General features: G+C 36.6%; 4 protein-coding genes across 4 annotated transcripts; 1 reads left to right on the plus strand and 3 right to left on the minus strand.

The window, feature by feature from the left end:
• Positions 1-459: 459 nt before the first annotated feature.
• LOC113336073 (vacuolar-processing enzyme-like) lies at positions 460-1059 on the minus strand. The gene has a single exon (XM_026582064.1). The coding sequence runs from the start codon at positions 1057-1059 to the stop codon at positions 460-462; it is 600 nt and encodes a 199-aa protein (XP_026437849.1).
• Positions 1060-1813: 754 nt separating this feature from the next.
• On the minus strand, positions 1814-5439 carry LOC113336114 (trihelix transcription factor ASIL2-like). The gene is made up of 2 exons (XM_026582110.1): positions 4067-5439; positions 1814-2282 (listed from the first exon to the last, which is right to left on the minus strand). The coding sequence occupies exon 1, from the start codon at positions 5087-5089 to the stop codon at positions 4091-4093; it is 999 nt and encodes a 332-aa protein (XP_026437895.1). The 5' UTR covers positions 5090-5439; the 3' UTR covers positions 1814-2282; positions 4067-4090.
• A 13423-nt stretch (positions 5440-18862) lies between these two features.
• LOC113336074 lies at positions 18863-20008 on the minus strand. Its single transcript, XM_026582065.1, has 2 exons — positions 19493-20008; positions 18863-19246 (listed from the first exon to the last, which is right to left on the minus strand). The coding sequence occupies exons 1-2, from the start codon at positions 20006-20008 to the stop codon at positions 18863-18865; spliced, it is 900 nt and encodes a 299-aa protein (XP_026437850.1).
• A 2800-nt stretch (positions 20009-22808) lies between these two features.
• LOC113335961 lies at positions 22809-24292 on the plus strand. The gene is made up of 2 exons (XM_026581962.1): positions 22809-23820; positions 23982-24292. The coding sequence occupies exons 1-2, from the start codon at positions 23149-23151 to the stop codon at positions 24096-24098; spliced, it is 789 nt and encodes a 262-aa protein (XP_026437747.1). The 5' UTR covers positions 22809-23148; the 3' UTR covers positions 24099-24292.
• Positions 24293-25251: the final 959 nt, after the last annotated feature.

Raw genomic sequence — 25251 nt, forward strand, 5'->3', positions numbered from 1 at the left:
AAGACTGGAAAAAGAATGGACATGGGTTGTGAAATGAACCCTGAAAAAGTCTGGTTTACTTGCAAAGGAAGAGGTTTTCTGGGTGGAGGAGGTGGGTTTGTGTGAATATGGGGAAAGAAAAACTGTGATTGGATGTGTTTTGCTTTCACGTGTTGCTGTGGAAGTGGAAGAGATGAAGAAGCAAAACACCTTTACTTTAGTGGGTAACTGGTGGGACCCAATTATCTCCATCAGAGGGGGTACTTTATAATGAGAGGTTCGTTTTGGTTTTGGGGTAGCAAAGTTTGGACGTAAACTTACTAAGCACAAATCACACAGTGACGCGGAATCACAACCAGATTCTTGATTTATCCATGTAACAATAACATTAGCTTAAGAAAAGAAAATATCAGTGTTCCAAAGGAAGAAGTAGTTTTACGGTTCCTCGAGGTGTTGAGGCATCTTACCAAGGTCTCCGGTTTAACACATGTTAGCTAAGCTAACCGTATATTTCAGTCCATATGGCGTTAATGGTCCACATATTCTCGACAGTGTTTTCACCATTGTATGGTAACAGCTCCAGTCATCAATAAGAGGTTGTCCAGCAGGCCTTTCAGCAGCATTCATCACAGCCAAAGCCTTCTCGGCTGTTCCAAATATAAACTCACCAATGAGAACCATACAGGAATCAATATAACTTCTCTGTTGCATGACAGTTTGGTAATTTTGCCAAGCTTTAGCTTTCTTTTCAGATCCCTCTGGTGCATTTAAATACACTTGTTTGAAATGATAGAGATCGCAATCACCTGCAGCAATAACGTCGGTTGGCGGAAACGTTTGAGGATCACCACCACTGCCTGGATGTGTTCTACATGATCCTTTAGCAGCGGCCGTCCTTCCTAGTCTTCTCACCTTGGAAGAGCTTTGATGATCAATAGAGAGTTTGTTAAACCGTTTACGACAGACATCTTTCACTTGTTTGGGAACATGCTGCAACTCTGAACGAAGATGGACGTTTTCATCAATGGCCCTGGTAGTAGAAAACATCCCAGAGAAAACCCTAAACGTAAAAGAAGCCATTTTCTTTTAGTATGCACCAGAACTGGAGTCCGGCCGGAGACGACGTTAACTATATGAATCAGATCGTCTGTGCAAAATTTAGGGCTACAGATTCACACAAGGCTTAAAGCTAAGTACCCATAACCCGAATCCAGTAACCAGAGTCCAAAAACAGTGACCGGGTCATCAAACTAACAGTTTTACATTCTGAAAAAACAAGAGGATGGTGAAAAACAAAAGTGAGAAAACTTAATGAGGAATGATGCACTTCTCCATGGACCATTCATATGTTATTATCTTTCTGGTGGTGGCACTGAATATGTTCAGAACTTTTCTACTGGAAAAGAATATTTACTGAAGAGTGGGGTTATTGCGATAGAGTACCCACATCTGTCCCTTGTGCCTTGTTCCCGTGACATCTCATTGGATCTGTTTGCTCATTTTCAATCACCTTTCCTCTTGCAAATTGCAAATACGAAAATCAGAACTAGTAATCATGCTTACGGGCATTGGGTGTCGGTGCCGAACCCTGCCCATGAAAAGGATGCAAATGGATGATGATTCCTACGGATGAGACTTTTCTGCAAATGTCTTGCTCATATCTTATAATGTAGGGCAGTGAATCCATTTCAAACAGAGAGCGGTTCCTCCCTTTATGTAGAGACTGATCTACAAAATATCATTAGTTTGTCTTGTTTTCTAAACCGTCCATTACTGAAAAATGAGTAAAGATGTCACAAGGTGTGCAGAGAAAGCATGTTAATGGGAAGCAGCGTGAAGACGACGTATAAAGATTCACATGACAATAGTAGCAGAGAAGACATGGAGGGGCCAGCGTAGTAAGAACTTCAGGATGGAAGAGCATTACAAAAGTTAGCATGGCTATTGGGTAACAAGACATAACAAAAAACATCTATCAAAAGATGCGCGTACAGGAAAGCATTTGAATTTCTGAATGGAACTGAAACAGAAATTATCTTCCCTCTAGGTATTTTCCTACGTGCCTAATTGATCTTGAAGGAGTATATCTTGTTGAAGCTGGCACACTACAAAGTTTCAACTGCACAGCCCTTAATGATCCAGAAATAGATTTCCATCACCTCTTTTTTCTGGGTATTAATGTGCAGCATAATGATCAAGCCGTTTTGAAAGCTTTGGGCTGGGGCATTCAGAAAACAATTACATAGAATCCAGATATCTTCGTAACATCACAAATCAGCTCGTTTTCACATTCAAATAGAAACCTGACATATTACAAAACAAAAAAAGAGCAATCAGACATTGAACAATGACAATAAAAAATGTAGAAGAAACGAGTCTGGCAGGTCAATCTAGAGCAAATAATGATCCCCACAACAGGCATATGTGAGTCTACTGGAAAACTCCCCAAGAAAAGTTGATACTGTGGTCTGAGTAATACTAATCAAATACTGACTTACTAATACTCATATCAAACTAGGATTGGTAATAATACCCATATTCATAATCTAATTCGCAACACATGATAGTAAGCATACAAGTTTTCATGGAGAAGAGCTGATGTATTACTATAATTACCATCATCGAGACCTTTACCGCAAAAACAGGGCATTTCAAGCTCCTGAGAGACTCAGGACTTTTGAACTGTACACCAGTTCAGGTTAACATTAGATTAGAAACCTGATTTCCTAACAGTAGTTACATTACCTGAGACACGTCTATTGCACTGGTTACGCTTAGACTAACAGACCACTTTAGTTGAAGGCTTTCTAGATCATGCTACTTCACATGCGACTAATAGCCAGGTTCACTTGTAAGTTTTCCCAGGTAAGCCTCATACCCCTTCTGGGTAACCCTCTCAACAACTAAGAGATCCATTCGAGGAACAGCGGGACTAGTTGAAGCAATGTAATGAGCAACCTAGAAGAAGAACCTCAGAGTAAAAGCAACCTCTACACGTTGATATTAGAGTGTCAATACTTGCTCTACAGAACTTAGAACAGCCTCATGTACCATAAAGCAATGGTATACCTAGAAGAAGAACCTTTGTGCCAGTGAAGATAACTTCAGGTAGGACTGACTGGTGAATGTAGTTCGGAGTTACAAGGTTTTTCCTAGTTGACAGTAGGTCTTACTGCAGAGTTAAATAAACCTATAAACCATATCTAGCCCTGAAATAAGAGTAGATGATGGTAAGGTTAGAGCCACATCAAAGTTCATTTGAAGTACATGAAACAAACTTTGATCTGCAATTCCTCTGCATTGAGCACCACCATCTCTTCCAACAAAATGATTAATTCGATACCCCAAACCACGAAGCTGGAACGTACAACTCAATTATCATAATTAGGTAAGATAAAAGCAGTCATAACTAATAATCCACCCAGCAACAACTAAACTGGTAGATATATAAATCAAAATCCTAAACAGAGTAGGTTTATTCAAGATTCATATCATGCCAGAAAAACACCTGCGCCCTATTTGTTGTTTCAGCCCAAAATATCACACCTTCAATCCAACAGAACTCAGAGACAACTTTTCTTCTCCCAGTTAGAAAACATATTTTTACAATAACAAAGAGGACATCACAATTGGGAATATAGACTTTCCTCAAAAATGAATATTCCAAACATGTAAACTTTTGCCCACTCCCTAAGTGAAAACTTATACAAGCAATTCCCTCTAAACAAGTAAAGAAAGAAACAAAAGACTCTCTTTTAGTTTAGCATGGTCTTGTTTAGTCGTCTAGAAAGGTTATTATTAATTGCAACGGGTTAAAACCTCCACCTTTTTTACAAAGCCTAACCTATAAAGTGTTGTGAATGCTGTTTATAGTTGCCTAGATTCTCACTTAGATAACACTAAACTAATTATCTTAGAACCGTATACCAGGAACCTCGACATGAACCAGCTAAGATTTTCAAAGCATCTACAATCAATCAGATTACTCCGAAAGAGTCTTTATTAATCAAAAGCGATTCTAATAATACCTACAAAAAAGAGAAATAAAAAAAAACAACACAAGTATCTACTATAATTAGTAATGAACCTGAACTTCATTCAGTGCAATTCATCAAGCCTCCTCCTTAGCCTTCTTCCGCGACGCAAACGCTTTATTAATCGTATCAATAATACGATTCTGCGAATTGATAATCATTTCAGTCCTCTTTGCTTCCATTTCCAAACGATTCCTCTCCAATTCCCTCATCATTTCCATCTTCATATTCTCAGTTTTCACAAACCCTTCGCCAAATTTCCGTATCACCGATGCCAATTCCATTAACAACTCTCCACCTCTCCCACCCAATCCCCCATCACCACCACCACCAATACCATTTTCCTCCTCCACCTCCTCTTCTTCCTCAACCTCTTCCTCTTCCATCTCAAACGACTTCCTCTTCCGTTCCGACGGCCTCCTCGAGCTCTTCCAATTCTGCGTCACCTGCGGCTGTTGCTGCTGCTGTGGCGGCAACGAATATGAATTGCTCCTCCTCTTATCAACAACTCTAGAAACAATCGGCGGCCTTCTCAAAATATGATTAATACTTCTGGACCGTATTACATTATTAAATCCATCATTATCTTCGTTATCATCATCAACCTCATCTTCTTCATCATCATCCGTTGACTGATTTTGACCCGGAGCTGGTGGTGGGATTGAAGAAATCGGTTTCACAGTTAATGGGAAAATCCCACGTTCCATCTGATCCATTAAATCAAAATAAATCCAATTAGAAGCCACCGGTCTTTGTTTCTCAGATCGGTAACGTTTGCGGAGTTTCTCCATTTTATGCCTGCACTGTGTTGATGATTTCGATGGTTCATCGAAACCACAATTTGATGCGATCGTATTAGCTACTTCTTCCCATTGAGATGCCTTCAATTGACCTCGTTTTAATGAATACCATTTGTTGCGGTAGACTTCGATTAGGTTTACTGTTTCTAGATGTGTCCATGGAATTGGGGGGATTTTTTTAGGTGGTGTTGGGATTGCTGTCGATGATGATGACGGTGGTGGTTTGGTGGTTTCTGACGATGAAGGTATTTTCTCCTCCGAAGGTTGTTGAGACATGATTTTTTTTTGTTTAGGGTTTTGGTTTGGTTGTTGTGAGAAGATGGGGATGGAATTATATGGTGGTGGTGGAGTGGTGGTTGGGGCGGTGGTGGTGGAACTGGTAATGTTTTTGTGGGGTGGATATTTGGTTTTCTTTGTTGGATTACGTGGCAGGTGTGGCTATTATGCGCGATGAGTGCGTTTTTAGTTGGTGGTGTTGGGTGTGCGGTGGTTGGAATAATGGACCACCAGTCCACCACTGCTGGGATTACTCTGGCTTCCTTTTTTGAACAATTGTTTGAGCCTTTCCCGAAGGTTTTTGTCAAGTGCCAACACATTACATCCCCATGCATGAACTACCTACAACATTTCTTTCCTACTTTGTGGGAGTGGTTGTCAATTTTTTTTTTTTTTTTATCGATAAAGATTTTGGTGTTAATCTTAATCGGTTATGATCACCCCATGACTTTGCCACGATAATATAATGATTTTGAGCGAGATAACGAATTATAATTTTTTTCGTTTTTCGAAAAATATTGGATATATTAGTAGTATTGATTCAAGCTTGGATCGTCATTGTATGGTTCCTCTATTACACAAACAACACAAATCATAACAATTGCATCAACTTTACAAGAATTTCATTGTTTCAGATTAATTTATTCTAGCATTTCAACCCTAAACAGACTAGTCTTCCCAATAAATCAAGAACAACGTACAAGGACTGGTTCAAATGGTTCTGGGAGTTTTGACATAAACAAAACCCAACAAAATAACAACAATACACAAAGCAGTTGTGTTAGGATCTTCGAGTGAAGATCCAACCACTTCCGAAAGTTTTGTATCACAAACAAAGTATTTAATCTAAAGTAACTCCCTAAACTAAAATACCCTATGATTTCTGGAAAGAACCGATTCCATTACATAATTATTAAACTATCTAATACAACCATTATATGATTCAATTCCAGATTCTGACTGCTTCCGACGACCGATTCCAACAACAAATTATAGTGTTTGATGATCTTGTAACCTATTTACAATATGATGTTGTCGGCTCCCTGTACTCAAATTCGTCCTAAATTTCTATCCGATGATTCACAACAATTATTGTTGTTATTTAATATATATATATATATATATGTTTCACAATATTCGTTATATCTCTTTTCCTTCTCATTGTTGGCCCTCAAGTTGCTAAAATCACATTTGCAAATTAAATTTTTAATTTCTCGGCTCAGGGCATCAGTTTGTAAAGTATCTTCTCAACTCAACGACAAATGGTGATTATTGATATGAGTATGATACTTCTTCGTCCTTTTTAAAGATCAACATCCCACAAGACTTTAAAGAATGAAAAAAATTTCTATAAAAGATAGCCTAGAGGTGGAAAAAACAATCACCGAAGAAGAAGTTTAGATGGTAATCAAGCAATTCAAGAATAACAAATCTCCGGGTCCAGATGGATATAACATAGAATTTTACAAGGTAGTTGGGGAAGTCATTAAAAATGATTTCATGAAAGTATTTCAAGAATTTGAACCTCATAGAAACATAGATTGGAGGATAAATTGTTCTTTCATTAGCTTTGTACGGTACCTAAAATTAAGCAGGTGGGAACTCACAAGACCTCAGGTCAATCAGGTTGGTGGGTAGTGTTTACAAAGTAATATCGTTATCACTCAAAAGTTCAAACTTGCTAAACTGATATTATAAACCCATGGAGCTTTCATAGCAGACAAACAAATTCTTGATGGCATTCTGATTGTTGGAGAGTTAATTGACTCAAGGTTTAAATAAAAAAAAGCCAGAATTCTATGAAAACTAGATATCCAAAAAGCTTTTGACAATGTAAGTTTCCAAACAGTCAGCGGTGTGTGAAAGAGTTCAGGTTTTGGTGAAAAACGGATTAACCGGATGGAGTGGTGTGTTTCAACTGCACAACATTGCTTGTTGATATGGAAGCTCAACAAGAAAATTCAAGCCTTAAAAAGGATTAAGGAAATATGACCCTCTGTCACCATTTCTTTTCATTTTAGTTGCAGAAATATTCTCAAAACTCATGAAGAATGTTGTGCAACTAAACATGATTTTAGGGTTTTCAATAAACATAATCCAGATTTCCCACCTGCGATATGTAGATGATACTTTAGTTTTTCTTGATGTAAAAGAGGAAAAAGATGAAAACTTAGTCACCATATAACATATTTTTGAAGCCATCACGGGTTGATAGTAAACTTCACTAAAAGTGTTGTAATATATATTAAAGCAGACAACAAAATTGAAGAAAATGCATAGATTCTAAAATGCAAAATTGAAAGTTTACCTCTCAAACATCTCAGCATGCCAGTGGGTTCAACTTCAAGAAGTAGCTCGATTTGGGACTCAATAGTGGAGAAATCCCAGAAGAAGCTAGCTCAATGGAAAAGAAAGTCTTTCATCACAAAAGCAGGAATAATATTTTTGATTAAAACTCACTCTCTAGGTTTCCAATATTATATGTTTATCTTTCAACTCCCTGCAAGTATTGAAAAGAAGCTAAATAATATGATAAGGAACTTTTTGTGGGGATCGGGGATCAACAACTGAAAACACAAAAGATTAGTTGGGTTGCTTGGTAGAGAATATGCAAACCAAAAAATCTTGGTGGTTTGGGGTTTAGAAACTTGAAACTCACTAACAAAGCATTATTAGCTAAATGGTCATGGAGGTTATCAAACGAAAAGAAATAATCATGGAGAAGACAAAACCCGAATATGGGTAAAATACATGACTGACGCTCAAGGAAGTGGTTTTTGGAAGAATATTCAAAAACATAAAGATGTAGCTGAACAACAAATAACTTTAGAGAACAATAGTGGGAATGCAGTTTCTTTTTGGTGAGATAGATGGACCATGACACAAATTTTGAAGGTTCAATTTCTAAATATATTTAAGTTAGCCACACAAAAAAATGCATCAGCGAAAGATTTGATTACTAATGGAGTTTGGAATCTGAAACTGAGAAGAAATTTCACAACCAATGAAGTTCCTGATATGCTAGCATTGTTTGAAGTTTTGGTTACTCCTCCAACATTGAACGAACAATTTGAGTATGAAATAAAATGCAGCTTAACACGAGGGATTAACTCAAAGGTATACTAAAAATGGTTAGTAGAAAACTGCCTTTCTCCCCATACCTTTTTGTTAGAGCATTACTCGGTCGAACTCACAAGTGTTGCTATCTCAAGCTTGTTGTCAAATTTAGTTGTCAAAACTGTATCTTGATTTCTAATCTACAATTAGTTAAGTCTCGGACTAGGATAAAATGTAGTTGAGAAACAGTGGATCACAGCAGTAATCATTGCGTTCTACCGTTTGAAGGTGAAGATCAACCGAAGATTTTGGAGAACTTTATCAACAAAAGGTAAGTGAAGACTGAACCACGCCTATATCTCAAGTTATATTCATATTTCCATCTTTGAGACGATGTTGCATAACTAATTAAATTATTGTACAAAGACAAGAATTTCGAGTCAAGTTTATCTTGATAATTAACTCTCGAAATATAATGACTAAGCTTAATGAACATTTGTTCATACTTGATGGATTTCGGTTAAGGACAATTTATTGTTCGGAGTCAAAATCATGATTCAAGTTTTATCATTCCAAAATAGCATGGAACAGTGATATGTGTCATCGATGTTATTCAGGAATGTTTTGAATCGATTTAGATAAAAATATAGAACTATTATAGATTTGGATACAAGACAGTCTTACAAACTGGGAAAACTGTTATAAGTTTGTACCCGCATTACATGTATTCGTACACGTAGCGAAGTAGCTATATATCGACTTGCATATTTGGGGTACGCATATTCTTATGTATATCATGTGAAAACTCTTTCAACTCGTGAACCGGATCGGTATGGATACTCGTATGCAAACCATTTAGGAACTATCGTTACGGAACCAGGTTAGTTTACAAACCGGTACACGTACTCTGATAGACCTGAGACACGAACAACTATGTATTTGTACTTTGTGCAATTATTAACCATGTTGACTATCTTCAAGTGCGATGAAATTATTTCTACGAGATAATTAACATTTGATTAATTCTCTAAAACGCTAGACGTATTTGATCACATGATTGTGACTCAACATTAATGTCTTAAGTGTTCATGAAAATTGAATATTAAGCTTTTAAGTTCAAATGGGCTAGTTTCGGCTAACCACGTGGAACATAGTCCTTGTACACAGCACGGTTACAGTTTCACCTAACCTGCAGAGTGGATATCTTGCTTATGTAAATCATATTAAAAGATTCATCTAACTGTGGATATTGTTTGCTTGGTTCCAAAGCTATCTTAGCTTAAACCTAAAGCAACATATGCTTTGAATGTCTATAAAAGGAGAAATTTAAGAAACTGGGATCTTTGAATCCCAACACTACTTTTTGGTGTGTCCTAGTTGTATCTAGAGTCGTCCTCTTCCTAACCCTTTTAGGGTTTAGAAACTACAAAGTCTTCATAGGGATTCGTGAGGCCAGGTCCAGTTATCTTTCCTTGATAACTCATGTATCCTGATCTAGATCAATCGTTGAGCTGCTTACTCGATCAATATAAATAGAAATCGTCAAAGTTTTCTTCGTTTCAAACTTTGTTGATTCCACAAGTTTTATACTTGTGAGGTGAATAATAATCTAGGTTGCACTTCGGGTTGCATATGTCCAGATTTTGAGGTTATCTACACTTTGTCTCTGCTATCGATTTCCATCACCTTTGATCAAACTATTTTATTATAAAAGGAAATCATATATATGATTAATCTGTGGGAGGAATATTGGTTCAAAGTCTTCAATTGAGTTGAAGCAACTCTTAGTTGGTGTGACCTCATCTAAATGAATCAATTGCGCGGAGTCCTGCTGGGATTCAAGAGGCGCAAGGAGCGCGACTGTACCTTAATCGGTGGGATACATTTTAGGGATCAACTACATTCTAGTCCGAAGTTAAGTTATAATAGGCTAGTTTCTGCAGCGGCTTAATACAGTTTGGTGTTCAATTTGGACTAGGTCCCGTGGTTTTTCTGCATTTGCGGTTTCTTCCTTAACAAAACTTATGGTGTCTGTGTTATTTATTTTTTGCGCATTATATTTTTTATCTTTATAATTGAAATATCATAGGTTGTGCGTTTATCAATCATAATAGATAAATCTGAACTAGTTTGTTGGATACATTTTGATTGATTCTTGGACATTGGTCTTTGGTACCGTCCAAGGTATCTCTTTGTTATTAGGTTCACAAACTTGTTTCGGTAAACGTTCTAATTGAAAGAGATAGATATATAACTCTAAATACTATTCCTTGATTGAGTCTAACTCTCGGAGTTTATTAAGTTTGTCCATACAAATTGCCTAAGAAAAGAGTGGTGGTGTATTTTGGTACCCCAACATTTTCAATACGTATCAGAGCAGGAAAACACGTTAAGACCTAACAAGTATGTGTTTGAAGAAGTATGATCATATGGACGAGAGTAAAATCACTGATAAACGTTGCACCATTTTAAAATAAATTGTTTCTATGGATTCTGTAGATGATTCTGATTTTTCAAACTCTCTTAGAGACGAACAATGTGATTCCATAAAACAGTTGGATATTGACAAGTGTCATCCCTATTTTATTGATAGTCATGTTTTGACAGATATCAAACCCTCAAATGAATAGAATTTACTGCAGAAAAAAGATTTGATTCAGAAGTTTCGGATGATAGTGATATCTATGTGAACAAGATCAAAACTGGGGAAAACTTTTTGATTTTGAGAACTACTTACCTGATATGGTAAGAGTCTTTTATGCTAATATTCACAATATTGATCATAAGAAGCTAACTTTTGTCACATATTTTGGTTGAAATCTTTTTAATTATGTCAATCGAAAGATGATTTCAAGCATTATTAGGTACATCGTAAAATGTATATATATATATATATATATATGATTACTAGTGTTTAAATTGATCATGATACCATTTCAACCTGTCTCATTGGAAAAAGGATTGACTGGGAAAAGGGAAGATTACCGACCAAAGATATACCCTTTGAATTAAGGGTTTTTAGAAAGCTTGCAGTTGTAACTCTTTTTGCAAGTACAAGAGATAAGTCATATTGGGACAAAGAGTCTGCAGATTTTGTGTACTTTCTTTTGGAAGGCGATAAACAAATTGATCTTTGTGGGATAATATCAGATGATCAATATTTTTGAGTTTCCTACCTCTTTAGGATCTAAAAGAAACCTTGGATATCCGCTGTATCATCACCGAACTGTGTAATATCTAAGATTTTTGGTGATTTAAGATCTACAAACGATGATGTCTCTAAGGGAACCATCAACGAAATGATTGGAGCACAAAACGAAGGACATATTGTTGCTTGCTCTCATCAGATATCTGACAAAGAAAACAAGGATCTCATGTTTTACACCCAACGACTTGGTAAAAAAAATTAAACTATATTCAGAAACAATTATCCTTTGCTGGTCGAAGAGATCCTAAAACTCTACAAGGTATGTTGGATATTGACTCAAATTCTGGAGAATTGAAGGATACCAAGGACCAGGACTACATCATGAATGTCAAGAATAGTTCAAAAATAAGGAGTAATCTACTTCTTATTTTATAAGAATTAACTAATAAATTGTTAATTAAGATTTTCGAATTGTAATTTTTTGATTTTCTAGCAATCAAAACATATCTCTTGGAAGAGAAAGAGAGATTTCAGAATTATATATTTTCTAAAGAGAGATTTCAGAATTATTGGTTGGATATTAGTTGGAAATATGAAAACAGAATAAGGTGCATATAGCATATCTTGAGAATCTTTCGGTTTTGGAATTTCCTTGTTGTCCAAACAACCTTGGTCTATAAATAGTTGAGTTTACATCTCTTGAAAACTATCCTGAGAGTTAGGCAAACTTTATTTGTATTATTTCTGGTGGAGCCTAATATCCGGAGAGGAAAGTACCCTGGCCTAACTAGGCGAAATCTCTTACGTTTGCTCGTCTAAAGACTTCTATGGGATCAAGAAGCTCTACGAGTACCGTTGGTGGGAAACTAGATAATTGCAGTGTTATTTTCATTTTTGATTATTTATTTGATTGACTAACGGTTGTTGAAACTTTGATTGCACCTAGTTTGATTATTCTTGAGAGCATTCTCTTCTAATATAAGGTCACTCAAACTAGATCAAAGTATTGACGGGAACTTCAGAACTTTTTTTAGATCTGAAGACAACTTGTGATCATCCATTGTTAACAGACTCCGTTTTGTGTATGATCGATCATAAGTGGAATCATGTTTTTGTGCGCATGTACAATTGAAGGAAACTGGAGATTTGAAGAAAAGAAGATTTTTCTGATTGGTTCGTGCACACATCTTGATCGGCTGGGACTCGACTAATATATGATTTATCTTTGATAGATTTAATCAAATAGTGTATAGATCGTCAACTATCATTTGGTGGTATTTTTTAGTATCCGAATATGATAGTTGCGAATCTAGGTCTGATTATTTCGGACCTGGATTGATTTTACCGGACAAAGGAGTTTACTAGTTTAAACTGAAGAGCCTTGTCAAAACTTAACATATATTTTCTAAAAATATTATTGGAGTAGTTACCAAACAACTTTGTTCTTAAACTGTTTTAAAGACATCCAAAAAGAGTCGAGTGCTTAAGACTTTACATCGGTAAAGCAACTCAAGATAGTGATTTCTGTCTTGGAATTCAGGTGTGTGGGCCAGACGTTTGTAACCGCAGGTATAATGAGGGAACTAAGTAACTAGGGGTAGATTACTTGGTCTCAACTTTACGAAGTTGGATTTGTTGTTTGTGTATTGTATTAATTCTGAGAGTATTCAAAATTGGACTATGTTCCGAGGTTATTCTGCATTTGCAGTTTTCTCGTTAACAAAATCTTGTTGCGTGATTTACTTTTACATTCCACAATTATAATTATTTTATTATAACTAAAAGTAAGTAGACTTGGACATTAATCCTAATCACTTGATATTGATCATATAGTAAATCGGTCTTTTACCATAACTATTATCAAGTCAGTATCTTGGTGTTGTATTGTCTCGACAGACGATCACACAAGATATCGGTTATAGGTTGAAACTAAAATATTGTAGCGTACAAGATATAAATCTAGTGGATGATTCAGTGAACGAGTCCAACTTTGTGCACCCCTCTAAGACCGGGGTGCACATTCCGTCTCTCCTAATTAGTTTAGGGAACTTCTGAAACCACCTTGGAAACCACCTTCTCTTTTTGGTTACAATTACTTTTTTTTAATTCCTTCTTTTAAACAATATCCTAAAGACTCGACCGGGTGCACCAGAATATTTCAACTAGTAACTAGTTGATTATCAGCAGCTTGATCATCATCAGAAAAGTTTTGCACCATCAGAAGCGGCAAGGAGATTTGCAAATTGCAATCAATTTCTTAGATTTCGTTTATTGACGTAATATCATTACTTTATACCTTGAGCCACCATTATTATTGAAAGTGAAGAATTTACAGTCCTTGAATGAGAGAAAACATATTCAATCCAAAAGATTCAATTGAAATCCAAAACCTTTTGATTTAAAATAATTTAGATCTGAAATACTAATATTTGAAAGAATCAAGATTTTAAATTCACCCAAATACTGCATCATCGCGTTCATGGGTCCAAATGATAGAATCAACATGAGGAATCTTATGGTGAGTTAACCACTGAAGTACCTGCATCAATCAATATATAGTTGTGTTCACCATGTCTGTTGCAATAAAGACTACATCTATAATTAGGACTAAGTTTAAGTGCGATTGAAAATGATGTTAAGAACAAACAATACAAGATGAATTTGAGGGTTGAATCAAACTCTGTACAGTTTGGATTTTGAACTTGAGGACAACCACTTTCAAAAAATAGATTTTGACGAAGATATCAAGTGTGATTGTAAAACTCATTCAAGTGTGAATTAAAAAACCCATTTGTTGTAGTAGCATTTGGAATCTCCATTTTTAGGCTTTTAAAGGTTAGATATATAAAATACGAAACAAAGATTAAAAAACGAAAGAGAAAAGTTGTTTTTCGTTTACATGGAACTTGTATTTTAATTAGAATAGAATATATTTTTCTTGTTTTAAAAGAAGTAATAAAAAACAACACATGTTTTGTGAAGACAAAACTATCTAATACGGAGAGCCGGAATGTGCACCCCGATTTCAGAGGTCTTGGTGGAAGACACGGATAAAAAAAGTGATACTCTCTACCTTCATTGACCAATTTTTTTATTTATAAAAAAAATCCAAAATGCTATTCTCCTCCCCGTACTCCTTCCTATTCTGTTCCCTGTCTGATGTGGCAAGCTCAGTGGACAAAAAAATAACAACTTTCTCTCTCTACGTGTGAGCTGAGTGGACTGCTTCTTCTCCTCTTCTTTTCTTCTTTTTGTTTTCTTTTCCTTAATCTCTGATCGTTTTTTTCCCCTTAATCTCTGATAGCAAATGTTTCAGTTACTGTTGCAATCATTCACAGTTACAAACCCATCATTTCTATTAACTTCTCAAACTATTCTAGCACACTCATTCAGCTGATTCAAGACCTGAACAACCACAGAACTTTCATCGATGACGGCCATGAATCACAAAATTAACAACAGCAACAGTTCTTCTTTATAATTTCCGGCTATGAACACCACTACAACAACATTTGCATCTTCTTCAAATCATGGCATCACTAAACCCAAATTCCCATTGAAATAACACCATCAATCCATGACAAACATCAACCACCACACCAGATCTATTCCCTCTCTGATCTCCTTAAGCACTATTGATTCAGTTATCAATCAAAAATTAAAAACTCCTTACTACTTGTGAGAATCTCACTGGTCACTTACATTACCACCATTACCATTTACATCACCTCCGCCACAATCAAAAATCAGATTATTAATCAAATTTCATATATGACCCATTTGCTTAAAAGTAATTTCATGATGGACAAATGAACCGAATTTTTACCTTAAACCCATTCCGGATCTCGATTTTAGATTTTCATCATCATGATTTTGTATCAAACTTGATTTTAGATGTTTAGATCTACTTTTTCTTTTTGATGAGATGAAGTAGAGCTTTGAAGGCTCTTGTTTCCCCATAGTAGATGATTTGGAGTCTTCGATCTACAACAAGATCATGATTTCAATGATTTAGAGTTTTGCATTTCTGTTTAGAATTTTTTTTGAGTTTCTGCCCAACAAAGAACGAAGGAGATGAAAGACGGGTTAAATTTTATGTGACGTGTTTTTAAGATTTTATTTGTTAGGTGCCACATGGAAAAACACCTCATCAGGGAGGAGAGTAGGGAGGTGTATAGCACTGCCGAAAAAAAAATAGACAAGAGAGAGAAAAACATTAAAAGCATGTTGGCTTCATATAAACACATTGACCAAATTTTTAATCGATAAAGGAAAATTACACACTAGGAGAGAAAAAAAAAGTTAAGAATTTTAGCTCCATAATAATGTATCCATCCTAAAAAGGGCGACACTATTATCATGCATACATCACAAACATCCGTCCACATTACATTTTGCGTTTGTATCTAGGAAACAGCTCAGGTTCATATGTAGAGCAGTAGAAGTAAAACTGGAAAAATCTAAATTTGTGTTTGAATTTGAACCCTTGAAGGGCTTTTTATTCTGGCATTTTTAGGGGCAACCCAAAAGGAATTAGGGGCGACACTAAAAGACAAAAAGGTCACCCAAACGTAATTCTAAGCTATCCCTTATATCTGATTTTTCGAAATGGCCAATATGCCCTTATATAATCGGGAGCCTACACCATAATCAGTAGGTTAGAGGTGAATCGGTAGCTTAAATTGAAACTGTACCTACCGTTTATAGTGTAGATACTTCGGATAATAATCTCTTTTATAATCGGTAGGCTATCCAACATATATGACTACCGATTATAAATTGCCCTAAAATGAGTTTTTTTCTAAAATCCTTCATGTATTGAATTTTGAAACCTGCTATAATCGGAAGGGAATATAACTTAACAACCTACCGATTATAAGGAGTCCCAGATCGAACCCTTGCCATATTCCATAGGTTTTGAGTGTATACAGCCATCCATAACCACTTGGTTCGTGTTTTGGATGCAGCGTTAATCGGGAGTTAAATATATTACAAAACCTACCGATTATAAGTTGCCCCAAAATGAGTTTTTTCTAAAATCCTTTATGTATTGAATTTTGAAACCTTCTATAGTCGGAAGGGAATACAACTTAACAACCTACCGATTATAAGGAGCCACAGATCGAACCCTTACCATATTTCATAGGTTTTGAGTGTACACAGCCAGCCATAACCACTTGGTTCGTGTTTTGGATGCAGCGTTAATCGGGAGTTAAATATATTACAAAACCTACCGATTATAAGGAGCCACATATCCAACCCCTGCCATATTCCATAGGTTTTGAGTGTACACAGCCAGCCATAACCACTTGGTTCGTATTTTGGATGCAGCGTTAATCGGGAGTTAAATATATTACAAAACCTACCGATTATAAGTTGCCCCAAATTCAAATTTTGAAAGCTACCATAATCGGTAGATATGCTAAATACAATACCTATCGATTATTGGTTTCTCCACATTCAACTTTCGTCAAATTAGCCGTTGGAGTTTTGGGGAAAAACAGAAAGAGCCGTTGGACCCTAAACCTGTATAAAGAAACTCATATCTATCACCCCAATTGCACCAAACTCTTTCCTCTCTTCAGTTTTAATTTTCATAACAAAAAAAATGGATATTGCTTTTGCCGAAGAAGAAGATTGTGCTATTTATAGAGCGTGGGTTCTGGTAACTGCTCATGATCGTGTTCACAAGCTCCACAAATCGGAATCCGAAGAGAAGATATGGAATCGTATCTTAATGGTATTTGAGGCCTTAGATGGTAATCGAATTCGAAGATCATCCAATGACATTAAGATGAGAAAGAATGCGCTCGATAAGGAGATTTACAAACTTGAAGATGAGGAACGGTTTGTTAGGAACGCTTTTCCTTGGTGGACGTATGAAAAACGAGTAAGTATCTCTGTAACTCCAACTCACATTAACAAAAGTTAGTACTAACTTGTTACTCATTCGTAATTTCAGAGAAATCTTGCGGATCGCCGGTACGTGGACCTCTACGGGAAACGATTTGAACATGAAGGATGCTACAAAATCAAGAGGGACAATTTCTATGATCACTGGAAGTTATGATCTGTTTTAATACTTTTATGGTCAATTAGGAGTATGGATTTAGGTGCTTTTGACGAAATTGTAAGGTTAAGGTCGTTTGAACTTTATATAATGGATGTAATCGGAGTATTATTAATATAAAAACTAGCCGATTATACGAAATCGGTAGATTATTTTGTTAAACAACCGACCGATTGTAATATTCGGTTATGTTATGAGTCAACTTTCTTTCCGATTATGGTGTTGTTTGGTTCCAGGAAACTGTTTTTTTACATAGAATAATCGAGAGGGTAATAAAAACTAAACCTGCCGATTATTATTATTCGGAAGTCAAGGTGCACATTTGCATTCCGATTGTGGTGTTGTTTGGTTCCATGAAACAAAGTTTTTTTACATATAATAATCGATAGGGTAATAAAAACTAAACCTACCGATTATTATTATTCGGAAGTCAAGGTGCACATATACCTCCCGATTATGGTGTTGTTTGGTTCCAGGAAACAAAGTTTTTTTACACTGAAAAATCGGAAGGCAAAGTATATTAAAAAACTCCGATTCTGACAAAATATTTTGAAAAATCCCCAGAATCGGTAGGTTAATAATATATAAAGCTTCCGATTCTGACCAAAAAATGCAAAATCCCCAGAATCGGTAGGTTAACATATAAACTTAGCTTCCGGTTGTGTTCCAAAATTCAACAGGTTCATGTCTCTTCATGTGATTTGCTTGCGAGTCATCGTTAAATGCATAAACATAGCAACATAATCATTCATAATCCATACAAGGAACCATTCACAATCCGTAAACATGCGTAACAACTAAAAATCCGACACATTGTTTGAAAACGACATAATCCGACACATTGTTTGAAAACGACACAATCCGACATAAACAAAGTTATCCATAAGTGAACAAAAACATCGAGAGTTTACTATTTCTTTCTTTTGACTTTGCGACGAATTGGACCAACATTATCATTGGTTTCATCAACTTGAGTGCTCGATGACGCCCGAGTTCTTTTTTTTTCACAATCTTTTTAGGTTGCTTGGATTTTTCCCCAAACTGAGATGCATAATCTTCATTGTCAATGTTATCAATCAACTTTTGGTGCTTTCTTATCTTATCAAGTGGCACAGGCTCTCCGGCTTTTATGCAATTAGTGCACCATTTGGACAAACTCTTGAACCTGCCCTTCTGTTTTAAAACATAGCATACCATCAAACGGTTATTACTCTATTTTGACCCATAATATTAAACTAAACTAAGAAAAAAAATACGTACCAATCTTTCATAACCCACAGGTTTTTCTTTGAGGATACTCTTGTACGAAGCTGGCTTTGGTTTAAGATCACGGATTACACGAATGTGAGAAACACTCAGGTACCATTCCATATAGTTGGGAGCATTTTCAAAACCTTTGTTGGATGGCCTTCCTAGGTTGATCAAGTAATGCGCCCTTCTATCCCAATGCAATTTATAGGATGGTTTATTATTGTGAACGACCGTGATAGAATCCTTATCAGACGTGCACTCCTCCAGGATCAAAGAGAAATTTCCATGGATTTCCTCCTTTTGGTATACCTTGTACAAAACCGTGTTGTCGCATCACCCTTGAGGAATTGTACATCACATATCCCGTGGGCTGCCACAACGGTCCAAAATAAGGGCACAAATCGGATCGACCCGCGATATGTCCATCAGCTCGGTCTTCCTTGTACGGATCAAAGCATACGTCTTGGGCTGTCAGTGAATTCAAAACCTCCCTCAAACGAATAAGCTGCTGCTCCTTCATCCTATAATGGTTTTCATCGAAGACGTACTTTGTTCCTCTAGGATCGCCTTTCTTCCACGCCGGGTTTTCAATGGCCAATTTCAAGATAGGGAAGTGGTCGTAGATCCATGCCTATATTGTCGTTTTTACAAGTATTAGGCAATTGAATCTTCAATGGTAGTAAAACCAAAAAAAAAAACAACTATGTAGAGTTAATAAACAATACTGTAGTAGACTCACGTTCCCGACCACTTGGCTAATTCCAACCCTCGACGCCTTTCTCAACTCTTCCATCAACCACGCATGGCATGCCGTGCCCCAAGAGTGCTCATGCACTTTATCGAGAGGATCCAGAAGTTGTAAAAGGTTGGTGTCTACCCGATTTCCACTGGTATTGGGGAAAATGACACATCCCAATACACATAGGAGATATGCGGTGGCCGCGTGGTTGACTTGCTCATCGGTTAAAGTTCCTTTCTCTTCTTTTTCGTTGGTTCCCTTGAACATATCCATCAGAGTACTAATGTTGAACTGTCTAGTTCTATACTTCATGCATCTCTTGAACTCAGTTGTAGATGTTTCTTCATCCCAACCCAAATACTTTTTAGTTAGATCATAAAGTTTGGTCCATTCCAACTGCTTTGTGAACTCAGCCCTAACACCTTTGTCATGGACAGGGAGTCTAACAATCTGCACAACATCATCTGGGGTAATCGTCATCTCCTCAAACGACAGATGGAAGGTGTCGGTCTCAGGATAAAGTCTCTCAACAAACGCCGATATAGCCACCCGGTCATGTTCCAACATTGAGTTCTCCGCAGCATCAGCCAACCCTGAATTTGCAATAATGGTCTTGAACTTTTCACATTCATCCTTAAAAGGCCAATCCAACATTTTAGTTGGTGTGGCGGTCGGTTTGAGAAACCGAACCGCATCGGAATGATACTATTAAACATATGACAAGTTACAAAAAAAATTAGAATAACATAAAGTATTACGAAGAAAAACATAATAGTTAAATAAAATGGATACGGTCATTACTTCGGTTTCATATATTTCTTTGGCCCAGGAGTCTTTGTATCCAAATAACAATTGTCCTCCATCCTCCGGAAGCCCAAGGATTACACCTTCTGGAATATCCTTCACCTTCAGTTCATTTGGGACAAGGTGTTTCGCTTTCTTTCGAGGAGGATTTTTCTTTTCGGCTTCTCCTTCTTCTTGCGCACCACTAGGTTGTCCTACTTTTGGTACTCTATCTTCGGGTGCTTCTAGTTGAATTTATGCTTGTGATTGTGGAGCACTTGGTTGAACACCTTCTTGAACTGCTTGTGATTGAGAGGCACATGTTTGAACACCTTCTTGAACTGGTTTTGATTGAGGGGCACTTGGTTTAACACCTTCTTGACTTGCTTGTTGAGTTTCATCTTGAGCACTTGAAGCGGCTTTAGCAGTCCTAGCTCTTCTTGCACTAGATGTCAAGTTCTGACGCCTTTGCTTCCTTGCACTATCTGAGACAATTGCATCTTCGACTTTTCTACCTCGCCTATCTCTAAACAACGCGAAGAAAGTACAACAGGTTTGTAAACTATATAATCGGAAGTTAATCTAAATACACCGTTCCCGAATATCCATATTCGATTGGTTGAGTAAACCACTAGCTTTCGATTACGAACAATCGAAATCCCCAGTTCACTAAACCCTACCGAATACAAATAATCGAAAACAAAAGAAATTTTTGGTGTTCGAATATGTTTATCTACACCAAATAATCGAAAACTAAATTTCAACACAACCTTCCGAATAGGAATAATCGAAAGCAATAAAAAGTATAACTTTCCGAATAAATCTCAATCGGAAGTCTCACAAAACTAATGTCTACCGAATATTCATCACTTTGTGTCCAGAAACTACTAATATGGTTCAGCCTAAACAATCGGAAGCAAATTACACAACATATCAACCGCTTAATACGTCTCTAATACTTGTTCTTCCCTAGTATATTCGGAAACACAATTACATTCCGATTATGATCGATTTAGGCCCCAGTAATGAAAAATGTTCAATAATCGGTAGGCAACCTAAATATTTAGCACCCGAATATAACGAATGTTCTTGTGAAATGAAGAAATCGACAACAATCGGGAGTTTAAAACAATTACTAACCTACCGAATATGGGTAATAACCGAAAACCCTAAAAAAAAATCATGGATTCGACGAATTAAAACAATATAAAGCAAATTAATGGTAGAATCTTACCTAATAGGCGCCATTTCAAGTTGCTGGAGAGTTTGGCTTTGAGTATCTCCTACATCAGGGGACGCATCTTCTTCGCGTTCGTGAGTTAAAACCTCTTTATTACGAGCATGCAATCCAATGTTTGGATCCTTACCGCGACAAACGTTTTTGGTTTTAGCTTTCTGGGGTTCCTTTTCTTTCATCTTTATAGAGAATAATCGACGATGATTCGATTCGACGATTAACGATGTATAGCGAGGAGAGGGGGAGAGTTTTCCTCTCTGCAATCAGAAGGAAAGAGGAGAAGAGGAGTTGAAGTTGAAGTTAAAGTTGAATAGAAATGAAATGAAATGAATTTAGGTTGACTTTGGTTTTATCTGTCAAACGGTTAATAATCGGTAGGCATTACCACATCATAAGCTACCGATTGTTGAGTAGCCAAAAATCGGTAGGGTTTGTTACTTATATACCTACCGATTATTGGAAGCCCCAAATCGAACCACTGCCAAATTCCATAGGTTTCGAGGGTACAGAGCCGGCCATAACCATTTGGTTCGTGTTTTGGATGTAGTAATAATCAGAAGGTATATGGATTACATAAACTTCCGATTATAGGTTGCCCCAAAATAAGTTTTCTTCTAAAATCCTTCATTTAATGAATTTGAAATCTACCATAATCGGGAGGTATTGTTACTCGTAGCTTTCCGATTATGGGAAGCCCCAAATCGTTAGCTTAGACAGGTTTTAATTCGTCCGATTATATAGGAGCCCCAAATTTCACCATTGCAAAAATTTAAAGATTTCTAATTTCTATACTTTAACAATCGGTAGTCTCTCGAGGAACTTGTTACTCCCGATTGTTATAGAAGCCAGATACGAGTTTGGCACATAAACGAACTTAATCGGTAGTGTAATCTAGTTAATAACCTTCCGATTAGGTATTTACAACCGGCTACAGTGTAGCTTCCGATTATGTAAGGGCATTAACGTATTCTCCGCGTTTTTGAACATCCCTTAATATAGCGTATAGGTTGGGAATAAAAAAGTCGCCCCTAAAAATGCGACGCTTTTCATTAGTAAAGATACCCCCAAATTTAGCTTTCCCTTTCGAGTTTTCCCTTCAAACTTTTAAACCCTCTCCCTGAATCTAGTCCACCATTTCATGCTTGATACCTAGCATCCCACGCTAGCAAGCAACCGACACTTCCCCACCTTTGCTTTCACTTCCCCATTATTTTTAGATTCACAGAATCTCTCTAGCTTAGATTACCCATTTACACTTCCACGTGATTGTGCGCCCACATGGAAATCGTATCAAAAGAAGGTTTGAATTTTGTTCCGGTCACAATCCAAAAACTCCATTCAGAATCATCCTCACCGTCAAGAAATTGTGTCACTGTTCATGACTCATGCTCAATGTAAAAAACAGAAAAATCGTTAATACATATCATTGATATTCTGAACGTACATTATTTTCCAAGAACTTGTATCTCAAAATTAAAGAACGAAGATATCAAAGTAAAAATAAAGTAAACAAGAAAATATTAATATCAAGAAAATAAACTGGATAACTTCATACTCCACTTCTTCTCAGCAACAAGACACACACTCAGTCTGCTCTTCTCTTTACGAAACCAAAAATATCAAAAAATCACAATAAAAATCTTCCTTAGATATTCAATAAATTCAACAGTCTGATTACTATTACTACTTCTTCATGCTGCTGCTCATTTTCTGAATTACTTCTCAAAACCCTTTTCATTTCTCTTCTTCTTCTTCTTCTTAGTCTGATCAGATCATGGAGAAACATTCAAACCGAATGGATTTAGATGAATGGGAAGTCCTTTCTGATGATGGGTTTTTCGATTTACATCATCAGAATCATAACAAGAAGGTGTTAACAATTGCTTCCGGGTTTGAGGATTACTTCATATGTCCATCACCACCAAAGAAATCAGTTCTTGTCAAAAAGGAGGAGAAAAAAACAGAGGAGGAACGAATTATAGTAGTAAAAGAGATGATTAAAGTTCCTGTTGTTGAGATCAAAAATCCGAAATTGGTACTAGTTGGAGAAGATCACGATACAATTTCACAAGTCTTGTTTAAGAAAATCAAGGAGAACGAATTCGTGGAAATGAAATTAGACTCCCCCACACCAACAATTGAACCAGGAGGATCAATTCAATTTGAGGATAAACAAGAAACAGAGAATAAGAAAATTGATGGTGATCAAGAGGCGGTGAAAAAGAATTGTTTGGATTCGGGTATGAAAAAAGATCAAAGAAACTTACAAGAAAGGAACAATGGTGGTGGTTTGCATATCTGGAAGTGGAGGATAACTGGAATTGGAGCTCTCTGTTCTATAGGAATCACTGCAGCTACTATCTGTATTTTCATTATAGGAAACAGAAAAAAACATCATCAGCAGAATCAAAAATTCAGATTCCAGATTTATGCAGAAGACAACGAGGTCTGCAAATTCCCTTCTTTTTACATGTTTATCATTTCAGCTTATAAGCTAATCTCCACAAGACTTCTTGATTAATTAGTTTCAGATCTTTAAATTTATAGAATTAGAGAAACACCCAACTATTTTTCTAACAATTCAAGGAATACGTTGTGGTTTTGCAGAGGATTAAGCAAGTGGTTCACCATGCAACTAAACTGAACAATGCAATTTCAGCAGCTAGAGGTGTTCCTCTCACAAGAGCTCATATTACCTTTGGAGGTTACTTTGATGGCCTTTAAATTACAAGCGCCGTCGAAACTCCTCAATCCTTGGCAATACATTATGTAATTAATCAAGTCGGTTAGGCTGTCATCGTTCATCAACATCTTTACAGGATGGTTTATTTCTGATGCTAAGTTATGTAAAATCTCTGTACATTAAAATATAAATGTAGTATAGGATGCAGGATGGTTTTCATGCTCTCTCCCTTGGATTCTTGGGCCTTGTAATTTCTATATGGTAGTATTTTTGGGCCACTAACTAACCACTATACTAATTACGAACCCATCAAACGAAAAGAAAGATGAACATTTTATAAACTTCTACTCAAATTCTAAATTAACATTTTTAATTTGATGGTGTGAGAAACAAATTAGTAACAGAACTCTGAAAAAAAACTAACAACTTACAAACTACTTGAGATTTTGCTCTTTGCATCAGAAAGATGATCTTGCATTTTCCATGCTGTAATTCTTTTTTGCCTTTGTTTGTGAGTCGAGGATGATAGATGCCACATTGATTACAACCATCGTCTTCGGTTGGATTATCTACGTTTTTCAACTCCACAACACTTTCCTGTTAATAATGCTTCCTAAAATACAATTTCCGTGACCAACAGGGTGTCGTGTGTCAAGTGACACACGTACCAGATGATGAGTTAACATTGTGCTAGTAACTAAGCAATTGAACATGATGGATAACTAAACAAAATGATTAAGCTAGACAACATTCGGAAACCATAAAAAATTAAAAAGATCGACAAATGAGACAACAACATGAACAAAACAATGTTCGACATCAATTCCTTGGCGCGAAGATGTGCGACTGGCATGCCTTGGCGCGAAGATGTGGCTGACATGGTTTGCCATTGGCACAGTGGTGCGGCTGGCATGGTTGGCATGCCTTGGCGCGGTAGTATGAGAATTAGAGTTTGGCATGGATGATGTTAGTCAATATTAAGGGTTTTGCCGTGGAACATGACCCATGTAAAAAAAAAGGTACCCTGGTAATTCTTACGTAGGCATGCTGGTTGATTCAATAAATGTGCTAATGGTCATAGTGACATCATGTCGGATGTACATTTTTACGATTTTAACCCTAAGCTAAAAACCACCATCAACAATAGTGGAACTAAAAATGCGTAAGAACACGAATGTCAGGCTTAAATCCAGT

Source organism: Papaver somniferum, unplaced genomic scaffold, assembly GCF_003573695.1.
Source record: "Papaver somniferum cultivar HN1 unplaced genomic scaffold, ASM357369v1 unplaced-scaffold_150, whole genome shotgun sequence".
NCBI classification, from domain to species: domain Eukaryota; kingdom Viridiplantae; phylum Streptophyta; class Magnoliopsida; order Ranunculales; family Papaveraceae; genus Papaver; species Papaver somniferum.